At 54.3% G+C, this 20,525-nt stretch overlaps 1 protein-coding gene across 2 annotated transcripts in view; it reads right to left on the reverse strand.

Moving 5' to 3' along the window:
• Tafa1 (TAFA chemokine like family member 1) overlaps nt 1–20,525 on the reverse strand; it is a 395,319-nt gene that overhangs the window by 79,035 nt on the left and 295,759 nt on the right. Inside the window, exon 3 of one of the 2 annotated variants that reach the window (XM_058573026.1) lies at nt 3,919–4,056. In XM_058573026.1, the coding sequence (XP_058429009.1) occupies nt 3,919–4,056 (138 nt within the window). Of the gene's footprint in view, nt 1–3,918; nt 4,060–20,525 lie in introns of both variants that reach the window. The other variant, XM_046425704.2, reaches the window with a different exon arrangement.

The raw sequence follows: 20,525 nt of genomic DNA on the forward strand, positions 1-20,525 counted from the left end.
GTTATCAGGTAATAGAATACCATCTTATAAATAGAGGCCACTGAGTGAAAATTTTCTCCAAACAGACGTTATACTTTTGAATCCATTGCTGAAACTGTGTCCCAGCATTTCTGTCCTGTCTTAAGTAAACTCGTCTCAGAGCCCGGATCTTGAAGCAACCAGTACATTAAGACATTTAAGAGTCACCGCTGTTCCTCTGTCTTTGGAACTGCCATCGAGGGCAACTGACCTGTGATTTCAGAGGAAGGCCGACAGCGGTCACTGGGAGACTGACCACTGGAAATGCACATAGGGAAATGTTGAGGACAGAGGGTGGACTTGTGCAGCATGCCGCTGCTGTCCCAGAGGGAGCTGCTGTCCGTCTTACGTGGGGAACTGAGACGGGAGTAAGACTGGGTGTCCAAGAGAGGGGGCAGTTCGTATCTTGTGGTGTATTCACCACTGTGACTCCTCGGTGGCTGCTCACAACAGTTGTCTGGAGAACGTGCATTAAGTTGGGGAATGTGGACTGTCTGTTAGGTGACTCCAGCCATCGGTGAACAGCACTGTGGCATTTTAGATCAGCGTGAGCGTGCCCTTGAGGGTGGGCACAGACTAGAAGGGCACACTCACACCCTACCTTACAGAGCAGTGTCAATCTCTGGGCCAGGGTATGGGCAATTTTAACATGTGCATGTGTGTCTGCAGTTTTCCAACTTCCTATAATGGTCCCACTTGTTAGTAGAGAAGACATGGACACAGTCCCTCAGTGAGTCCTGGAGGGAGCCAGGGCTTGCTCAAGGCACGCAATGCAGGTGACTTTCTATCCCTCACCACAGCCTCTTGAAGCACAATGACTCTCACTCCCATTTTGCAGAGGATCAGCCTGAACTCAGAAAGCACCTGTGCCTGTCTAAGGTCAGGCACCTCTGAGATCCTACTCACGCAAAGCTGGTTCCTCAGTCTGTGCTTTTAACTGCACTGAAACTATGAACTCACACTTTGTACTCATTTTGCACATAGAGATCCAGGCCACAGAGAAGTTGCCCATGGCGCAGTGCAGACTCGCTCCTCGTGCCAGCCGGCTCAGGGTCTTTGTGGAGTGGACGCTGTATAAAGGTAAACGACTACCAGGAGACTAAGAGTGCTCTTTGTTTTGCTTGGAAGATGGAGACTACAGTCCTCTTGCTTGAACCAACCCACTAATGGGTGTAGAGTTCCAAAAATCAAATAAACCTGCTCTGAGAATAAAGTATCACTGCTATTTGGCTCCACTGCTCACAGACACATAGGGCCAAAGCCATTTCCCCCTCTGAGCACGGCCAGTGCACTGCTCCCTGTGCCTGGCGTCCAAAACCTGAAGGCAGTTCCGCTCCTAGATCATTAGAGATAGAAATGAACTGGAGGCCAAGTGGAGGCTCTCAGCTAACAGCCCCAGAGCTTCCCTTGGCAAAGAACTCGGGGAATCAGGGTTGCTCTGCGGTGCTCGCTGGCTTCCGGGCCAAGAGCCTCCTCCTGCAGGACGGTGGCACAGTCACCCTCCTGCCTTTGCAGGCCTCAGGGTGCCACATGGAAGGAGCTCCAAGTCACAGCACATGCCTCTCCACCTCAGCACCAGGGACAGTGGCTGGGCAGCTCTGTGGAGGTGTGGGAGGGACGCCCTGCACTGTGGGACACTCAGGAGCATTGCTGGCCTCTGCCACTAACACTAGCAGCACTGCCCTGAGTTGGCAAATGTCTAGACCCAAAATGTCTCCAGGGGTTTCCAGAGGACTCCTGGGAGAACTGCCCCCACCGAGAGGCACGGATCACGGCTCATTCCCAAACCTGGCTTACCATGTCCTTTTGGAAAGGGCTCTACAGTCCACGGTCAGAATGGGCAGCTGCGCCTGCCTCTGGAGCTTACCCTTCTGGCCGTGGTGGACTGGGCCAGGAGGACACACTGACCACGGTGGCCCATGGTATTCTGTCTTCTCAGAAAACGCATTTATGACCCAGGAACCAAGTCACATGTACTTGGGCCCTGGAGCAAGATGAGAGTGGTTCCAGGGAGTGAAAGCCGGGTCCTTCCTCTACTTCTAAAGACAGCAGAACCACAGATCCTGGAAGGGAAGCCCGGCACGCGAAGAACGAGGCAAGCCGGTCAAAACAGCACATCCCAGAGCAAAGCAAGGGCAGCTGCCTGCCGACGCTCGGTGCCGTCAAGTCGGGGGGATTTCCCCGACTGGTTCCCCGGGGTCCCTCTGTCCCCTTCACACGTGCACCACGTGGCCCAGCTTCGGTGTGCATCTGTGTCCGACCCTCTCCTGATTCACGAGGAGGGTGTGTAACACCTACCAGTCAACAGGTGGCCCTCCCCACCTCTGACGAGCAAGGAATATGGGTCCTGGGCCAAGAGATGCAGATTCTGAGTCCTGCTCCGTGACCCGTGCACAGGCTCCTCTGAGTCCCGACCCTCCTCTGAATCATGCTAGGTAACGATGGAGAGAGACCTGAGGTTCCCTCGAGCCACGGGCTCCCTGGTCGACTGCAGCACATTCAATTGCCTTAAGGGTGGTGGTCAAGGCTGGTACTAGAGTCCCTTAAACTGGGCTCGAGTCAGGCGAGCTATGACCAACCAGAGGCCAGTGCCACGCTGTTGAACCCTGCAAGCCTCGGTTCTTTATGTTCAAAACCAGAGGGAAGGTGTATCTCCCCACGGCAGCCAGCCTCCAAGGTGACCCAGTGATCCTGCCTGCTGTCCCCAGGCCCTGGCAGCCCGTGCCCACACTGAACAGGGCTGACCGGCACAGCCAGAGGATGTGCGGAAAGAAAGAGGTGGTGCTTGTGAGGCTGCTGAGGGACGCTGTGCTTCTGTGCTACAGTCCTGGTCCTCGCTCCCAGGGAACGAGCCGCTGTGTTGTAAGGACACCATGCTCCGGTGGGAAGGCCCCCGTGCCAGTGGCCATGTTGGAAAGCCATCCTAACACCTCTCAGCACCAGCCCAACCCTTGGATTTGGGCAGCAACCACATGGCGGACCCGGCCAGAACCTCCCAGTGAAGTGGATCTTCATCTGCCGAATCGCGGGGATTGTGTTTGCTGGTTTAAGCCGCTAGATTTGGGGAAGTTTGTTACGCAGACACAGATGACCAATACCCAGCTTTGTAGGATTCTGGGGGATTAAATAACATAACAGCGTAGGGGAAGTGTTTATCAGGGAGCTAGATATGCACTGAGTACTCAGGGAACTCTGTGTGGAAGTACCCAAAGCACCTCACCTGCTTGCTCATTAAACGCACGTGAAAGAACGTTAGGCCTGCTGTCTGACCTGCTCCACATGGCCATTCTATGTAGCCCCAATGTAAAGTTATTTCCCCAAAGAGCCAGACCCTCAGATTTCAGAACCCCCCCAAACATTCCTTTAGTTCTTCCTTAAAAAAAGCCAAAAATAGAGATATTTGAAAACCCCAAAGCCATATAGTTCATTTTTGTCCTGCTATGACAGAATACCTGTGGCTGGTAATTTATAATGAACAGAGATGTACTGGCTCACAGTTCTGGACTGGGAAGTCCAAGACCGGGCCATCAGCAGCTGCAGAGGCCCTTCTTGTGGCTTCCTCACGTGGTGGAGACCGGACAGGAGGGCACCAGGGGTGGGGTCGCCCTCTTATAACCACCTGTACTCCTGGGGGTGAAGGCTCCGCGGCTCAGTCACCTCCGGGAGGTCCCCTCCCAACACCATCGTGGAGCCAACCCAACTGTAACTTGAGCATTGGTGGGGACAACGTTGGGTCCTATCAGGAGACTGGAAGTCCCCCTGAGGGCCGCATCCTGACAACACTCTGGCACTCGGCACCTGGATTTGTCATCCTGACCCACACTTGGTTCAACCAGGAAATCTACTGTGTCCCCAGCGCCTGGAGGGACACCCAGAGAGAGCGGCAAGCCAAGGACTCACCGTCCACGCAGGAGGGCCGGTTCCTCGTGGTCCCCGCCACCTTCCCGGGCAGGCAGGAGCACTTGACGGTCTGCGACCGCTCCTCGATGCGGTTCTTGTTGCAGCACCTGTGCGCGGCGATCACTTCACAGGTGCCTCCTTCTGGCAAGAGAGGAAGCAGGGACACTGGTTAGAGCAGGCTGTGGCTTGTGTGGCAGCAGGGATGGGGAAATCCCAGGAGAGCTCCCTCTCCACCGACAGCCTGTGCGGGAGAAGACGGGTTCGGGGTGCAGGGAACAGCCCTGGAGGAGCCGCAGTCCCGGGTGGTGTGTGCTGAGCAGCCGCTAAAACCCCGTGGAGCTGCCCGACCTGAGCGCGTTTCATTTTGGGAGCTTGGGCCTGTGCTATCCTTGCATTTAGGATTCTCTGGGCTCCTACGAGTGACAAGTCACTGTCACTTCAGAGATACAGCACTGGGAACGGCTCAGAATCAGCTCCCTCCTGCGACCTGCCCACTCTCAAGGGACTGACAGCAGCCTCTGACCAGGAGTCCTTTTCCAAACCCAGACCTCACCTCGACTGGAGGAAGGCAAGCCGGAGAAACGGGAATGTGCCTTACGGGGCCTCCAGCACGCTGCCCCAGGCCACGACTTCCCTCAACCCCCACAGCCCTGCCAGGCAACCCTCGTCCAGCACAGGCCACCTGCACGTGGCCCTCTGCAAGGTCCTGAGCCGTGCCACTGGGCCTCGGTGGAGGGCACCCAGGCTGGTCTTGTGACCTGCAGGAGATCAGCTAAGCCAGATCTCAGGAGTTACCAGGTGACCAGAGACCAGGAGTCCACCCTCGCACATCGAGTCCTGAGTTCATGACCCTTAGGACCCTAAGCTTTTGGGATCCAGTTGCCAGAAGCTCAGCAACAATTTGTTAAATAACCACTACATACAAATGGCTGTTGTAAACCGCAAGGGACGTGTGCACAATCGGCATTCATAGGGACGTGTGCACATGCACACTTAGGAAGGGGAGGAGGGTGGAGAAGACTAGGACACAGCCCCCTCCTGCCCTGCAGAGCTCATGCTGCCGCTGTGCTTCTCCACGTGCCCCCAGTCACCCTGGGAGACTGTTCGGATGGTCTTCACGGTGGGGTGCGGCTGCCTACGTAGGTGAAGAGCAGAGGGCACAGTGCCCAGGACAGTCCCCACAAGAAAGTGAAGATCAGTTGTGTCCACATGGAAACTCCAGCCTAGCAGGCAGACCGTGCCGTCTCCGGCTTTGGGAGTACTAGCCTCCTGCCCCCCGCCCCACGCCATGGAGGGATGATGCAGCTTTCAGACCAGCCTGCTTGGGTTTGCGATTCAGCCGTCTCCTACTTGTCCTCGTCTGTAAAGTAGGAATGACAATAAAGCCTGCAGCACAGGGCTGTGGGCGTGGGCACCAAGGGCACGGGAAATCCAGAGGCTAGCCTCTGCTGGCACAGGGTCACACGGGCCAGCCAGTGGCCACCTGTGCACAGGGCTGCGGACAGCCCAGCTGGGGCAGGAGCTCCGTGGCTCTGCTGGGATGAGTGAAGGAACAGGAGGATCCACTGAGTTACCACCAGGAGGCCAGCAGTGGCTCTGCAGACGGCGGGACGCAGACCCTCTGCTTGCCCAGGAATCGGGGGTCTCCTGAGTTCCCGGTTGAAAGGGCCTGGCCAGGTGCTGGCGGGGGAGCATTTAGCTACCGCCTGTCCTAGGTACTAAGTCACTTCCCATTTTAGAGGTTTTAGACTTGTCACACCTCAGGCTCCAGCCGTGTCCTGTTACGACGCTGGCACCAGCAGCTTCGGGAGCTGCATCTGCTGCAGGGGAGTGGTGTTCAGGAACGACAGTTAACTAGAGCCCAGGCGTGGCCCAGGTTTCCCCGGGTCTCCTACCCCCAGGGCCACCGCCCGAGGCCGTGTGCAGGAGGCCTGGAGAAGAGCAAGGTGGCCGGCGGGAAGAAACGGTGGCCGTTGCAAGATGCTGAGCAGGAGGGCAGCAGGCCCGGAACTGGACCACGGGCAGTGCCTCCCTTCTCCAGGACAGCACGGGCTTGGGGTGAAGGCAACGAGGCCAGCCACAGACTGCACCCAACCCAGATGCCACGGCCACGCTACCTACTGTCCCGTCCAGAGCCACCTCCAGCTAGTTCTACAGGCCACGAAATGCCACTAATCGTAAAGCCACCGCTCGGCTAGTGTAAGACCATGGCACATTCGTGGCTGAAGGCAGCACCAGGCAGGTGACCACCCCAGGATGTCTCTTGTGTCTTTTTTGACTCACATTCAAGTGAGCAGTCACAGTGCCACAGCCACTCCCTCACCTGAGTGGCCACCTGGAGATACATCCTGTGGATAACCCGACGGCCCCTGGAGACCCGCTGGTCCCTCATAGCGCTGCTGTGGACGAGCTGCTGGTGCAACGATGTGGATGCCCCGTCCACGGGGGATGAAGTGCTCACTGGTGCTGCGCAGCGCACCGGGCCCTTTGCCTGAGTTAGTTACAAACGACCCAGCAACTCCCAGGGCATGGCCCTGCTGTCATGAGAAGTAGGAGGACCTGCCCAGTGTCACACACTGTGACTCCAGTCTCCGAATCCACAGCTCAGGGCTCTGCGTCTTGCCAGAGCAGCCATTGCTGGTGGACGTAGCCCTTCCGGGGGGACTGACTGCTGCTTAGCGTGGTCACCCAACCTGGTGTCCCCCTGCCCCTCGTCCCCCTGGGCCTGGCCCCACTGCTACTGCTTTCCTGTCTCCCCCAGGACCTGGCCACCTTGCCGGCCTTCATGATGCACCAGGCCCAGTCCCTGGGAGAGCACCCCGGCAGATCTCCGGCTCACTCTGTGTCCTCGTCTTTGCTCAAACTTTGTCAGAGGCTCACTTGATGGTTCTGCTTAAAATAAGTCACTGCCTTGGCTGCCGCGTGTGACCTCTGTCCCCTCCCCCACCCCTTCCAGAGCACCTGTGGCTTTGAAGTACAGTATGTGATGCATCTGTGGCCCCCACTGGAATGCAAAGTCCCCAAGGACGGGGCTCCCGTCATTTTATGTCTGGCATATATGTCACCAGGCTTAGAAGAACTGCTCACCCACATTCACTTGATCTTCCAGACCACGTGAAGCTAGAGACGCTGTCCACGCTTTCTACCAAGGTGCTGACTGAGGGCGATGACACAGCCATACACCAAGGGTGACAATGACGGCATTCAAGACCCATTCACCTGTGCCCGTGGGCCTACAGCACAGACGACGCACCCTACCCTTCCACTTCGTCTTTGCTCACGAGAGCCCATGAGAGTCGGAGCGCTCCGTTTCTCAGAAGGGCTACTGAGATGGAGAGTAACTTTTTAATGTAGGAAGCACCCACAGTGTCTGAAGAGACCCCAGGGCCCCGACCCCATGGACAGAGTCTTCCCTCACACCATCCTGGCAAACAGGCCACCATTTCTCCAAAGAGGGCAGGGGGCTCAATGACTGCAAATCCACGAGTGGTGCACCTTCGTGGAGCCTGTGCATCCAGCCCAAGACGCAGCCTCCTCTTCCTCGGGTTCAGGGATGGTGCAGTTGCACAGGAAGCTGGGGGACGCTGTGCTGAGTAGCAGGCTCCTGTGGTCTCCGCAAGTCGGACTATGGCTTCAGCCGAGTAGCAGGCTCCTGTGGCCTCCGTAAGTCAGACTGTGGCTTCAGCCGAGTAGCAGGCTCCTGTGGCCTCTGTAAGTTGGACTGTGGCTTCAGTTACACCTGCCTCCTGGGAACATGGAGTCCGAGTCTGGGCTGGTCTCGGGGGACCCAGGTGCTCCATTTAGGAGTACTGATTGGCCCCTCCTGCCCACTTCTCATAAAGATTTGCTTCTCCTAGTGACCCACCTTCCAGCGACTGTAGCCATTGGGTCTTTCAATCCACCAGCCATGGCCACTTGTCTTGAGGGGACGCGGGGAGCGTCTGAGACCTTGACGGTGGGAAGCTCACTGACTCTCCCAGCCTGGCTCTCAGGTTCTGGGCTGCGGGGTCTGAGGGCCATCTGGGGGCTCAGCTGCCGTCACTGCAGGAAGGAGATGGCTCTTATGACCACTTTAGTTTTAACATTCGGCGTAGTAATCTCCTCTTCAAGGTATTCCTCTGATAAGGGAAATGAAAACCACTGTACTTACCTGATTATCACCTCCCAAAAGCTCACAGTAAGTGACAGGTGTGTGATGGATGGATGGCCCATTGGGCAGAATGAAAAATTAACAGGAAACCTGCCACGGGTTTTCGTGTAATCAAACGATAGGAGAGTAACAGAGAAGGGAGGGTGTTTTGGGTGGAGAAGACTAAAACAAGCTTGTAAAATGCAGTCCCCAAACATTTCTTGGTGGCTTTTTAAAAAAAAAAAAAATTCTGTCAGGAGTCCATATTCACTTTGGCCCACACAAGACTCAGTGAGAAGTGGATCAAATTCTATGGAAATAAGATCCTGAGTTTCTATTTCCACCACAGAGAAAGAATCCCTCAACGCCACAGATGTGACCGTCAAACCTTAGCCAGTGTCCCCAGCCACCAGACAGGGGGCTGGGAAGGGAAATGCTCCCAGACACGCCCCAATACCGGGGAGAAGTGAGGATTGCCGCCAGTCTTTCTGGAAACCAGAATCTGTCCCTTTTAATCTTTTATTTGCATTTTTAAGGCTTACCCAGTCAACTGAACTTTCAAGCCTAAATGCCAAGGTTATTTCAAAATCATAACAATAATATTTGTCATGTAAATGCCTTTTGGACTTCTCCTCAGTGCCAGTGCCAATCCACTTCTAAATTCCATCTCCATCCAGGTTGAAATGACTTCAAGGTGATCTACGGCTGCTCCAAGCAGAGTCATTTAAGCGCTTGGGAAATTGAGCTTCGCTTTTTTGCTTATGGATTATCTGGAAAAATGCCCTCTTCTGGATTCCGCCCAGCACCCGTACATCCAGAAAAGAAGACAGGGGAGGTGGCCTATTAAGCAGTGCCAGGGGATGGGTGCAAAGAGCACTCAGCCTGAACTCTGTCCATGCTACCCAGGCAAGTGGGTAAAGTATGGGTGAGAAATTAGCCTCTGATGGGAAACCCAGCTCCGTAACGTGCCCCTTGCTCTCCTTCCCTTAGAACACGCCCGACAGTCTCCAGGGACACCTGGTTTCTCACCACCGTCTCCTACATGTACCAGGGAGAGGGGATGCCCTGTGAGGACGTCCTCCACACTCTCCAGTTCCCCTACTGTCTTCTTCCAGCCTGTGAGAGCTCTGGGACACCGTCAGGAATTCCCAAAGGGTGGGGCAGGATTCCAAGACTGCCCCACAACAGCGACTCTCTCTGAGGGGGAGAAGCACCCACCATAGCTCCCGGTGATGATCCCCTTTCCCGGCTCACGCCTCACTGTCCCGCCCTGCCCAAGCGAGCCAACACAGGGAAGATGAGTCCCAAGGGCACTGTTCCTTTAATGGGACAGACTCGGATGATGAGATGATGAGTGTTGACGGGAATGGAAGGACGCGGCTGGGGTGGCCAGCAGGTGGGTGGACAAAAGCTGAAGGCTGGTGCAGGGCCAGAGTCTGCCCCAGACGAGGAGGAACAGCAGACACCCACCAACGGGATCCTTCCGGGCTGCAAACAGGGTCACTGTTGTTGAGAACGGGCCCCGTGGGAAGTCACTAATGTCTGCTCCTCTCCATCTGCAGGAAGTCTGCCTTCAGTCCTCTTTGGTGCTGATGGGTTCCTGTCCAAGACCAGGCACAGCCAACAATTAGAAATGGTCCCAACCGCGGGTTTCCTGGAGAAGAAGGAGAGGGAGGGGGACAGAAGTCGCTGTGTGGAGGGGGCTCTGTCAGCCTGAATGGTGAGAGGGCTGTGCGCCTCCTTCGCGTCTCCTCCGGGGGTCTCCTCCCTGTCGTAGGGCCCCAGTCCTCACAGTTCTCCCATGAGGACGTGCATCCTGCACGGTTTGGATGTGCCCCCGAGGACCAGGGGAGCGGGCTCTCGGTTCCGCCAGCCTGTCCCCAGCACTGATCTTGTCCACACATGCTTGCTGGAGGAGCTTCTTCCTCATAGAGTATCTTTCAACCCCGATTCCTGTTCTCTTAGGGAGCCTGACTTCTCTCTTGCAGCATGACCCCTAACTGGAACCGCTGGCTCTTCTCCTGACCTCGGGTTGTCTGGCTGCTCCATGAAGGCAGGGACCACGTCCTCCATTCGGCTCCACCTGGGGCCTGGCCTAACACAGGTACCGAGGCCTGTGCTGAGTGACGGAATGAGACGGAGAGAGTCTGGGGTGGAAGGAAGGGACGGAGTGTGGAGGAGACACAGAGAAGGAAGACAGGAGAGCATGCACCAACCCTGTTCGGGGGACTTTCACTGAACATCCCTCATGAGGTCCTTTTCCAGGATGGACTCAAAAGATCATTGCGGCTTGTGCAAACTGACCTTCCAATACCCCTGGAAAAACCAACTTGGAACTTCGTTTAGGGCTGGTCAAAATGCACAAAAGAAAGCGTTTCATCCTAAGTGAAATGACTTAGAAGTGGAATAGCAATTAAGGCAAGTCTAGGGAAACTTGGGTCCTCATTAGTAGTCGAGTCAAGGACAATGTTTACAGTGAAAGGCGCTTCTGGAAGGAATGAATAAAACATAGATTAAGGAGCGTCAAGACTGTCTGTTCCCATTCTTGCATTTGCATTTGCGGCCAACGGCCCCTTTCCTTACAAGCTGAACTCGTAAGGAGAAAGCGCAGGTTTTGGAGGCTCTCTGGCAGGACTTCTTGATGGAGTCCATAAAAATAGCTCTCTTGGAACCCACTGTGGTGGACGTCAGAAATGCACAGTTAGGACTGTATTGAGGGTGCTCCGTTGACCCAGTGGACTGGAAGGACGCTCCTAGTGAATGACTGACAAGAGAGACACTAATGGACCTCTAAGCAAGCTCCTGAGGAGGAGGGCAGAATGGCTGCTTGATGTGTTCATGCTCAGGATTAAACACACACCCACCCTCTCCCCAGGCTCCAGGTGTGCAGGAGGCAGCACCCACGGGAAAGGGGAAGTCATCCCCTGGACGGCCGTGTCGGAGGAGGAGACCACTGGCCGAGAGCACAGGTTCCAGAGCTGGGCCAGGACCCGAGCGGGGGGCCTGTGTTACCTCTTAATCCCGCACTTCAGGTTTCTCTTCTGCGGGATGTGGACGATGGCCTCGCCTTCACGGGGGTCATTCTGAAGCTCTGGGTATGCGAGTTCAGCAAGTCCACGCACCGTGATCCTACTAACGCTGGGCCCAGAGGACACGCTGGAAACCGCTCAGTTACCAACGCCACTGGGATCACCTGAGCGACTGGAGGGAGACCACGCCCGCGTTCCCTCCTCACCGACACACACCATTCCTCTCGCCTGTATGCCTACTCTCCTCCCAGGCCAGCGGTTGGGTGACCACGCCCAGACCTCCGAATCCCCGACGTCAAGGTGCTAAGTAAGTCAATGCCACATCGGCTCAGCTCTCACCCTCCGGATGGCTCCATCAGTTTTTAAAGAACAAAATGGGTTTGTTCGTTGGATTTGTTGACACTGCGGCAGGAATGATTTTCAGGACCTGCCGTACCCACGTGGAAGGGAATGGGACCCGACGGTGCCCAGTAGGCTCACAAGAAGAACAACCAGTTACTTCATCGCTCTTCAACCCTACAGAACTGTTCCCCTCTCCAGCAAGGCCTCAGAGCACCCGGGATGGGACCCCAGTGATGCCGTGGCGATTTAGGGCCTTTGTGCTCTCTGCAGGTCTGCCTGACAAGGTCTGCTGAAATCAGGCTGTGAATACAACCCAGCCAGCCGTCTGGTCTTTGCTCCAAAATATACTTGTCTGATCTATTCTTGCCTTTAAGTCACTGAAAATTAAAGCAATCTTAGAAACACCTTGCTGTCTAGGAGGGAGCCGTCCAGAGGCCGGGCAGCTGCAGAAACAACTGGAGAGGAGTTTCTGCCTTCACGGAGCATTTGCCCCGATGTCCATGCTAGTCCCAGGAAACTGACTGACCACGCCCGAGCCCCGCTTCCAGGGGCCATGTTCTAAATAAACGCATCACATTCTACTGCTGTGTTTTAGACACGGCGAAATGAGCTCAGGCTCAGAAAAGTAGGCACGTCTACCACTGCACTCCGGGGCACCATGTTCTCAGCCCCAGTCTCCCTGGGATCCTCCACCCCAGAGAAATCAAGCTCCTCGGTCCAGCTCCCCACAGCGGACCAGGCTCTCCTTCTTCACCACCAGCCTTCCACCAGGCTGGGAACGGCATGGAAACACACTCTACAAAGGAGACAGGCAGCCCTACTTTGTATGCACAACTCTTCTGGCTTTGTTAATTTTCTTACACTTATGAGAAGCAGTGACAGGAGAGGTTGAATATATTAATGTTGAAATGATATTTCAAATAATCAGCATCGCTTGGGCTATTAGCTGTGTGACTTGGGGCCAGCTGGGACCTCAAAGCCCTGCTCCCCGTAAGTGAAGTGCCTAAGTGCAAGAGGTGCCGAGCACTGGAGGGTGTGGGTGGACAGCAAGACCACCACACGGAGCGCCGCAGGTGTGCCGCCGCTGAGGGCCGCGATTCCTGTGAGTAACATGAAGATGAAGCCAATTTCAAAGACTCCAGTGGAGAAGGTGCATCCGATGTGAGTGTTGAGCGGACGGACAGCATCCTGAGAGGCAGGTCACGGGCACGCTCAGCTCTGGGACCCTGCTGTCACTACGTGGACGGTCCCCTTCCTCTATGTGACCCTTCCCTTAGTTTTGCTCTGTGCCTCCTCCTGGCCTGAGTGGCCCACAAGCACAGATGCTTGCCAAGAAGGAAGCTCAACGATGATTACGAACTTTTAAAAAAATCATCTTTAAGTGAGGTTCTCAGTCAGAGGATGTTAGAGGGACACTGTGATTGTGCACAAACTCACTTATGAAAATATACGAGTACAGCCAGCAACGAGAAGAAGACGCAATGCCTCTGAGTCCGTCCTCTGGGAACCATGCCACTTGGTGACATTTTTTCCTCCACCTAAATGAAAATCATGCCGGGGAACCACACTCCCGAGCCTCCTTGCAAAGATGAGATGAAGACCACGTCTCTGGAGACTGGGGACAGGGGGCTGCAAGGTGCGGCTGCTCCCTGGGAGCCTGCTCAGGTCAGCGGGATGCCCATCTGTGGGGCCTCCAGCCAGCCACAAACTGACCCTGACCACAAGGCCTTCCTGGGGCATCCGTGAGAAAACTACACGCAAACCCATGCACTGGTGTGACTCCCATCCGTGGGCTACTTGCTGGCCACCTGCAAGTGCGTCACTGATTTTTTCTACAGAGCTTCACTGAGACTAGTGTTTCGCTTATGTCCACCAAAGTCTGCCTCCGAGGGTTTGGTGAGGAAGTGCTCTCCGAGGGGTCAATGGCCGGGGCTCTTCAGGCTCACCAGGTCTTGTGGGGTAGAAGCTAAGAGCACAGTGTTTGAGGCTGACCTGGGAGCCAGCTGACCAGGGGTCTTTGCTGTCTCCTCCCTCTGTTGGCTGTTGGTCTCTAGAGAAGCATTTTCACTTTCTACCTTGGTTTCCTCATCTGTGGTGGTAGACAACCCTCTTGAGGCCTAGTGAGGGGACGGACTGAAGGATGTGTGTGTAGACGCCGCCTGTCGGTACCGTGGCTGCCCTTACTGTTAGCTGTGTTGGCCTCCCAGGCCCCTGGACGCCCCTCCTTGTCCAGGCCTACTGGGGCTTCTAGCCCAGGTGGGAGGGGCACCATGGATCCACGGCTGGTCCACTGGGTGCTAATGGAATTGACGTGTCACCACGGTGCTGTGATCCAGTTGCCAGGGTGACACCTCTGGGGATCTTTTCCTGCGGCTGCGGCTGCCAGCAGTACTTTCGATCGGAGGTCAGTGAGCCTTTTCTATAAAGGTCCAGCTCTAAATCTTTTCAGGTCTGTGGGGCTCTGGTCAGGGTGACCGCCAAACTCGGCCATTAGAACAACGCGGCAACAAGTAGGCGTGGCTGTGTGGCAGTAGAGTGTCATCGGTGGAAAATGAAACTAGAATTTCAAGCAACTTTGACGTGTCCTAAGCAGGCCCCCCTCAGAGTCCCTCCAGTGTCTCAAGAAAGTAAAGGCCACTCTTAGCTTTTGGAACCTAGGAACCTGGTGGTGAGCCAGATTTCTCCTGCAGGCGACAGTGTCCCGATCTCTGCTTTGGATGGCAGCAGCAGCAGTTCTTGCCCTGGAGAACCCTAAACCCACAGCCTCCCTGTGTAATCACAAGGCGCATGTCACACGACCACAGACCACGGAAGAAAGCTGGCTGGTAAGCCAGGGAGACGTGGGGTGCTTCTTGCAGTAACAGACGGATTGACCCATCTATCGTTATGTTTTATGGTGATGAGAGGAAAGGGGTGCCTGATGCCCTGAAGAATGCTTCTACAACTTCTCCAATAGTTAAGCTGAAACGAGGACCCCGGTGAGCCGTGTCCAGGGGTCACACCCCGTGAAACAGTCTCAAGTCACTGCCTCTCATGATGCTCTCCATGAGATGGTCAGCTTAGCTGCTGCCTCCGCACCCACGCTCCGCCCAAGCCAAGAGCCTGGCCCTGCCATCTCCGTATTTTATTGGCCTGGCTGAGAGGCAATAATAAAAGTCTATATTTATTTATATGGTGAGATTGTGCTTCACACCCATAGCCAGAGAAATCAGAAAGCACACATTTAGGAGGAAGAAGGCAAACAGAAACCCTGATTTGTGTTACACGGTACAGAAGTCATTAGCTGTGACTCAGGTAGAAAACTTATTACTGCTCTTTTTGACAGTGATGACAATTTAATAGTATTTGACTCTGCCGAGCGGTACGCAGCATCCGGAGCCAATGAAGGAGACTGTTTATCAAGATGATGAACAAGGCACATTCCTCCTAGCTGCATGGGTGTGATCTGAAGTCTAGGGCCACCAGAATGCTCTCAGTCTAGCGACCACGCAGATGCTACGTGGCCCAGGACCATCTGTGCTTAAAGTGAGCTTCCCACACGGGACGCTCCCTGAGCGGGGTGGGGAAGTAGGCACGTCCGCAGGAGCTCATGAGCACCGGGCGACGGGGACCTCGGGTTGGAGGGCACAGGGGAATGACGGGAGACGCCCTGCTTCTGGGAACGTCACGCACACCCAGCGCTCCCTTTGCCTTCTGGGGGCAGCCACTGTGAAGCAGGCTGGCGGGGCGTGGGGGGCAAGTGTGCCCCTGGGAAGGGTGGTGAGAAGGCTTTCAAGGTGTGTCCTCAGTGCCTCAGCGCTCACAGACGTCCTCCGTCCTCTGCGTCCCGTGGACCGTATGTGTGTGTGCCCATCCTGCCGATGCTCCGCTCGTACCAGGGTTGGTTCTGCTTTCTTAGGGGAGTCGGTAGCCTTTCATCTCCTTTCCAGTTCATGAAGTTGGAGAGGTACCCATCTGAAGCCTGTTCCAAGAGTAGGCACAATGCGGAGACCTGGCCGTGTCCATGGCCCCCCTTCTGTGACCACGTGGACAGGCCATGCCCGTTGTTCCATCTTCAGTGACCTTGTGGTTGGACCAGGTCCATCACACCTTCTCTAGTCCACGTGGTCGTTACAAGGTCTAGCGTCTAACCCAAGTGATCCGTGGTGAGATCCAAGTGTAGGTTTATTCTTGGTGAAATACGATTCTCGGTGTCACTGATGAGGGGATCTGTGTCTGGAGCTGGCCTCCATCTTAATGCCACGGTGGAAAACCAAAAGCATGCCTGAGGGACTCCAGGCAGAGGTCACTTAAGCCACGACCAGCCTCCACGTGCCAGGGCATGAGGGTATTTCAAGATGCTAGGTCCATGGTGATGTGCAAGGCAGCAATAATGTAACTAATATGGTCCCCAAAGTCTGACATCTTGATACTATAAGAGACCCTGGGTTTCACGTGCTCCACGTGGCTCTGCTGAGTCTCACGGCACAGACTCGGTTTCTAGGGAGGTTCTGTGATCCTAGGGTAATCTGGTGGGTTCCTGGCTGGAACCTCAGCTCTGGGTTTTACTACTGGAAGGGACAGGGGTGGTTGAATTCGAGCATGCATGAAGCATTTAGCTCAAAGCCCATGATTGGTCCTCAGTTCTGTTCCCACGCTGCTACTAATTTTTTGCTATCCATAGCTACAGATGAGTGGGACCTTATCATACTGATATGCCCAGGGACCTGCAAAAGTGGTTGACTATGTTTGAATTTGCTGAGAGCAATTGGGACCGAGAGTCCAGTGGACGCTGAATTCCTCAGGCTCTACTGCAGGCAAAGGCCTAGCAACTGCCATACTGATTGTTAGCAACTGATGGTTAAACCATGAGCTGAACAGACAGCCAATGGGATGGCTGAGCCTCCGTTGTGCTAAGAAATCCCAGATGGTAGAGGCTGGAGATGGCAAGATGTACAGCCAAGTCTCCTCGGCTCTGTAATCCGCCACACATGGGTTCAAGTCCCAGCTCTGCAGCCCTGAAGTCGTGCAAGATGGATACGGAGTCTCCACGTCCCTGTTCTGTAAAGGGGGTTATAAGACTCCTCTCCAGAAGATTCTCTCCTGAAGAGTCAGAGGAGTAATACACATGAACCACCCCACGAGCTGGCGCAGACGGTGAAACTCCGTTGTCATCGCGTTCGATGTCTCACTCACACCGACTGTCCTGAATCAACGAGATCGGCTCTGAAGTGACACTAAATTAGACCTTAACATTTCTATTGCCACAAATATTGATCGACCGTCATTGGAACAATGCAGAGACGATGCAAACAGATGGAGTAACGCGGATGTTAAGTGGGTTGGACAGGATGAGAGAGAGTTTCCTACTTAGTCGAAAACATGTTAAGTCTAAAATATTAAATCTGCTCCTATACTTAAGTCACAATTAAAGAAGGAGTTACTCTGCAGTGAGGTGCCCGTAAGAAAATGTCCATTCTCCCTAGGTGGAGGTCAGTGTGGTGGAAGCATCTGACCAGGGATGGTCCAGTAGCAGAATGTGAACACTGAAGTTTGGAGCTCCCCGGAGACACATCCAGGCCCATCAATGGCCACAGTGAAATGAACTAGAAACGCCAGACAACAGACGCGCACTGCTACGTAAGCTGACGTTCCCCCTTCACGGCAGGTGGCGTACAGGCTGAGGGGCCACGCGGGAATCGGAGCCACTGAGGGGGCCCTGCTGACAGAGGTCTAGATGCAGGAAAGGTGGGCGGAGGGTGCAGGTTCCAGGCAGTGGTGACAGCACACAGAACAGCCTTCCCCAGAGTCCTGGAGCAAGAACTCCTCTCGCCTTCCCTCTCCACACCCTGGAGAGAAGCCCAGACAGAGTGGTCGGCCATTTGGCATGGCTGGAGATTAGCGTGCTGGGGTCAGAACCACGGAAGCTGCAGCCAAAGAGGAGAACAGAGATGGGGCGGGAGATAAGGTGGACACATCCACCATGAACCTCAAGTCCACGTCGAGTTCTCAGTTTATCCTAGGTCAATCCTCTGCATGGTAACAGGGGAGATGACACGGTTAAGGGGCTGCTTTAATAAAAATGCTTCAGCTTCTGTGGAAAACCGCCACCCCTCTCCCAGGACCACACCCAAGAACGATGGGTGCTTCTGTCCAAGAAGCACACACACCCGTCCAGAGAGGCCTTATCCACGACAGTGCCAAGCTGCATGTGGCTCAGATGCTCGCCACGGCAGAGCTGACTTGTGGTGTGTTTGTACATTAGAAGACACCCTGCAGTGACGATCAGGCTCTCCTGCTACCTGCAGCAAGGGCAGCGAAAGAAGCCATGCACCAAGGAGAACAGTGCGTCTGTCCATCCTAATAGTGAGTGGCTGGCAGCAGGGCGGAGTCTCCGTGGAGGCCGTGGGGTGACTGGGAGGGCCCCCAGGGATGCCCCCAGATGCTGGTAATGTTGCTGCCTGTATCAGGGGAGGCACAGATGCCAAAACCCTCAACTAGATACCCTTGAATCAAAGCCGACAGCACTTCATTAAGATCACTCAGCAAGATCATTGTGGAATCCATCCCGGAGGGGCAAGGAAGGTTCGACATCTGCTCATCAGCAATGTGACAGGCGCATTATCAGAATGAAGGAGATACGAGAAGCATGGGATCTTCTCAGCAGGGCAGAAGAGGCGCGCGACGAAATTCAACATCCCTCATGATAGCAATGGGCGGAACTGAGTGTAGAAGGAACACCCCGTGAGAGTCATTTACCGTAAGCTGACAGCTAGGTCATCAGATGTGGAAAGGATGCCCCTTTTATTAATATTAACACAGTTCTGGAAAGTCCTGGCAGAACAATTACGCAACAGAAAGAATAAAGAGCATCTGAATTAGAAAAGAGGAGGCCAAATTGTCACCCTTTGCAAGTGGCATGATGTTATGTTTAGAAAAACCAAAAAATTCCACCAAAAAAGTATAAGCACTAATAAATAAGTTCAGCAAAGTTTAGGAAATAAAATTGACTACAAAGATAAGTAGCATATCTATATGCTAAGATTAAATTATCTGAAATAGAAATCAAGGGAGCAATCCTACCTATAACAGCTACAAAAATTTTACGTATCTAGGAATGAATTTAGCCAAGGGAGTAAAACACCTCTGTAATGAAAATTATAAAACAGGGCTGGGGTCATAGCCCAACTGGTAGAGTGCTTGCCTGGCATGCACAAGGCCCTGGGTTCAATCCCCAGCACCACACACACACACACACACACACACACCCCAAGAAAAGAGAGAGAGAGAGAGAGAGAGAGAGAGAGAGAGAGAGAGAGAGAGAGAGAGAGAGAAATCATAAAACATTGTTAAAAGAGACTAAAGAACAACAACAACAACAACAAAATTGGAAAGGCATCATGCACTCACGAATTGGAAGAATTGATGCTACTACAATGTCCATATTACCCAAAGCAATGCACAGTCAACACAATCCCTACCACAACACCAAAGACACCTACGCAGAACTAGGGAGAGACTCCTAAACTCACATGGCACCCCCGAAGTCTCTGGAGAGTCCCAGTTGCCTTGAGCGCAAGGCCTCCCTGCCTGACTTAAGGTGGACCCCAACACATCAGGAACCCGCACGGCGGGTGCTGGCTCAAACACAGACACGTGGGAAAACGGGATGCACAGAGCACCATCCACTGCCACTGGGTTTTGACCAAGGTGCTCAGAGTACGCACGGTGCTGGGAAATGGGTGTCCACAGCAGAGGAATGGCACCCAACACACCCCTCGCCAGAGTGGAGACAACTCAGGATGGCTGAAGACCTAGCCCAGGCCTGGACTGTAGACTACTGGGAGAAAACACAGGGGGGACACTTCAGGACACTGGTGTGCACAAGGATTTCTTGGACAAAGTCCCCGAAGCACAGAGAACAAGAGCAAAAACAGACAAATGGGATGACATGGAACTGAAGGGCTTCTCCACAGCCAAGGGAGCCATCGACACAGTCGAGAGGGAACCCACAGGGTGGGGGACGTCTGTGGGTCACACATTGGACAAGGGTTGATGCGGCGACACTGCGCAGGACAGCCAGGCAACTACACAACTCAAGTGCCCCTCAACCGCCAGAGGATTGAAAGACTGAGGCACAGGGGCCCAGTGGAAGGCCCTGAGGCCACAGAACGGAATCCTGTCCTTCATGACCACAGGGATGGAACCCGAGGTCATCACACTGCGAGAAACAAGCCAGCCATGTACCACACCGGCTTGCTCACATGTAGAATCTAAAAAAGTAAAAACTCACACAAGCAGAGAGTGGAGAGGTGGTCAGCAGAGCTGGGCAGGGAGGGATGGGAGGGGTCCTTCAGGGGGCACTAGGTTATAGACAGAACCAGGAAGTTCTGGGTGAGGCTGCACAGCAGGATGGCTGTGTAACGCACTGCACCTCTCACAGAGTAGAAGAAGGGATTTTGAAGGCCTTCACCCCTAAGAAAAGAGGAGCGTTTGAGGAGATGTTTTAACGTGATTTAAGCATTGTACACTGAACACATTCCTCAAGACATCGTGTCCTCCTATATTCACGTACAGTGTGTGTGTGTGTTTTGGGTTCAGCTGAAGCAAAGTTGGTCGGATGCCAACACTAGTGTCTCTTCTGCGATAACGTAACGTTCGCAAAGCTCTAATTCCAAGGACAGGCACTGCCGCCTTATTCATAACCAACAGGAAAACGGGCTGCCATCACAAGGGACATAAAAATGAAGAGAATGTCTTCAGACACAGAGATCCCAGGCTGGTGAACGTGCCCATGGGCGGCCAGTGTTTCCTCTGGTGGGCGCCTGAGTTAGAGTCCCATCAAGTACCTGCCACACTTTCCCGGGGACGAGGCGATTTACAGATCAAGGTGAAGAAGGTCACAGCCTCTCGACGACACACGAGCTCTCCTCGCTGAGAATGGACTGTCCAGGCATGTTCTCCTGGGTACCGACCAGCAAGCACGACTTTGGAAATACAGAAACGTCCTGATGAACGCAGGCCTCGGGCTCACGGGCAAAGCCAACAGTGTTGTTCTTAACGAAAAGTCTACTGCGCTCTTTAGGCCACGGTAAGAAGTGGTTTTCTTAATTTGCACAAACAGTTTA

The sequence above is a fragment of the Marmota monax genome, unplaced genomic scaffold, assembly GCF_021218885.2.
Source record: "Marmota monax isolate L192 unplaced genomic scaffold, Marmota_monax_Labrador192_F-V1.1 WCK01_AAM20220418_F8-fsc00028, whole genome shotgun sequence".
NCBI lineage: Eukaryota > Metazoa > Chordata > Mammalia > Rodentia > Sciuridae > Marmota > Marmota monax.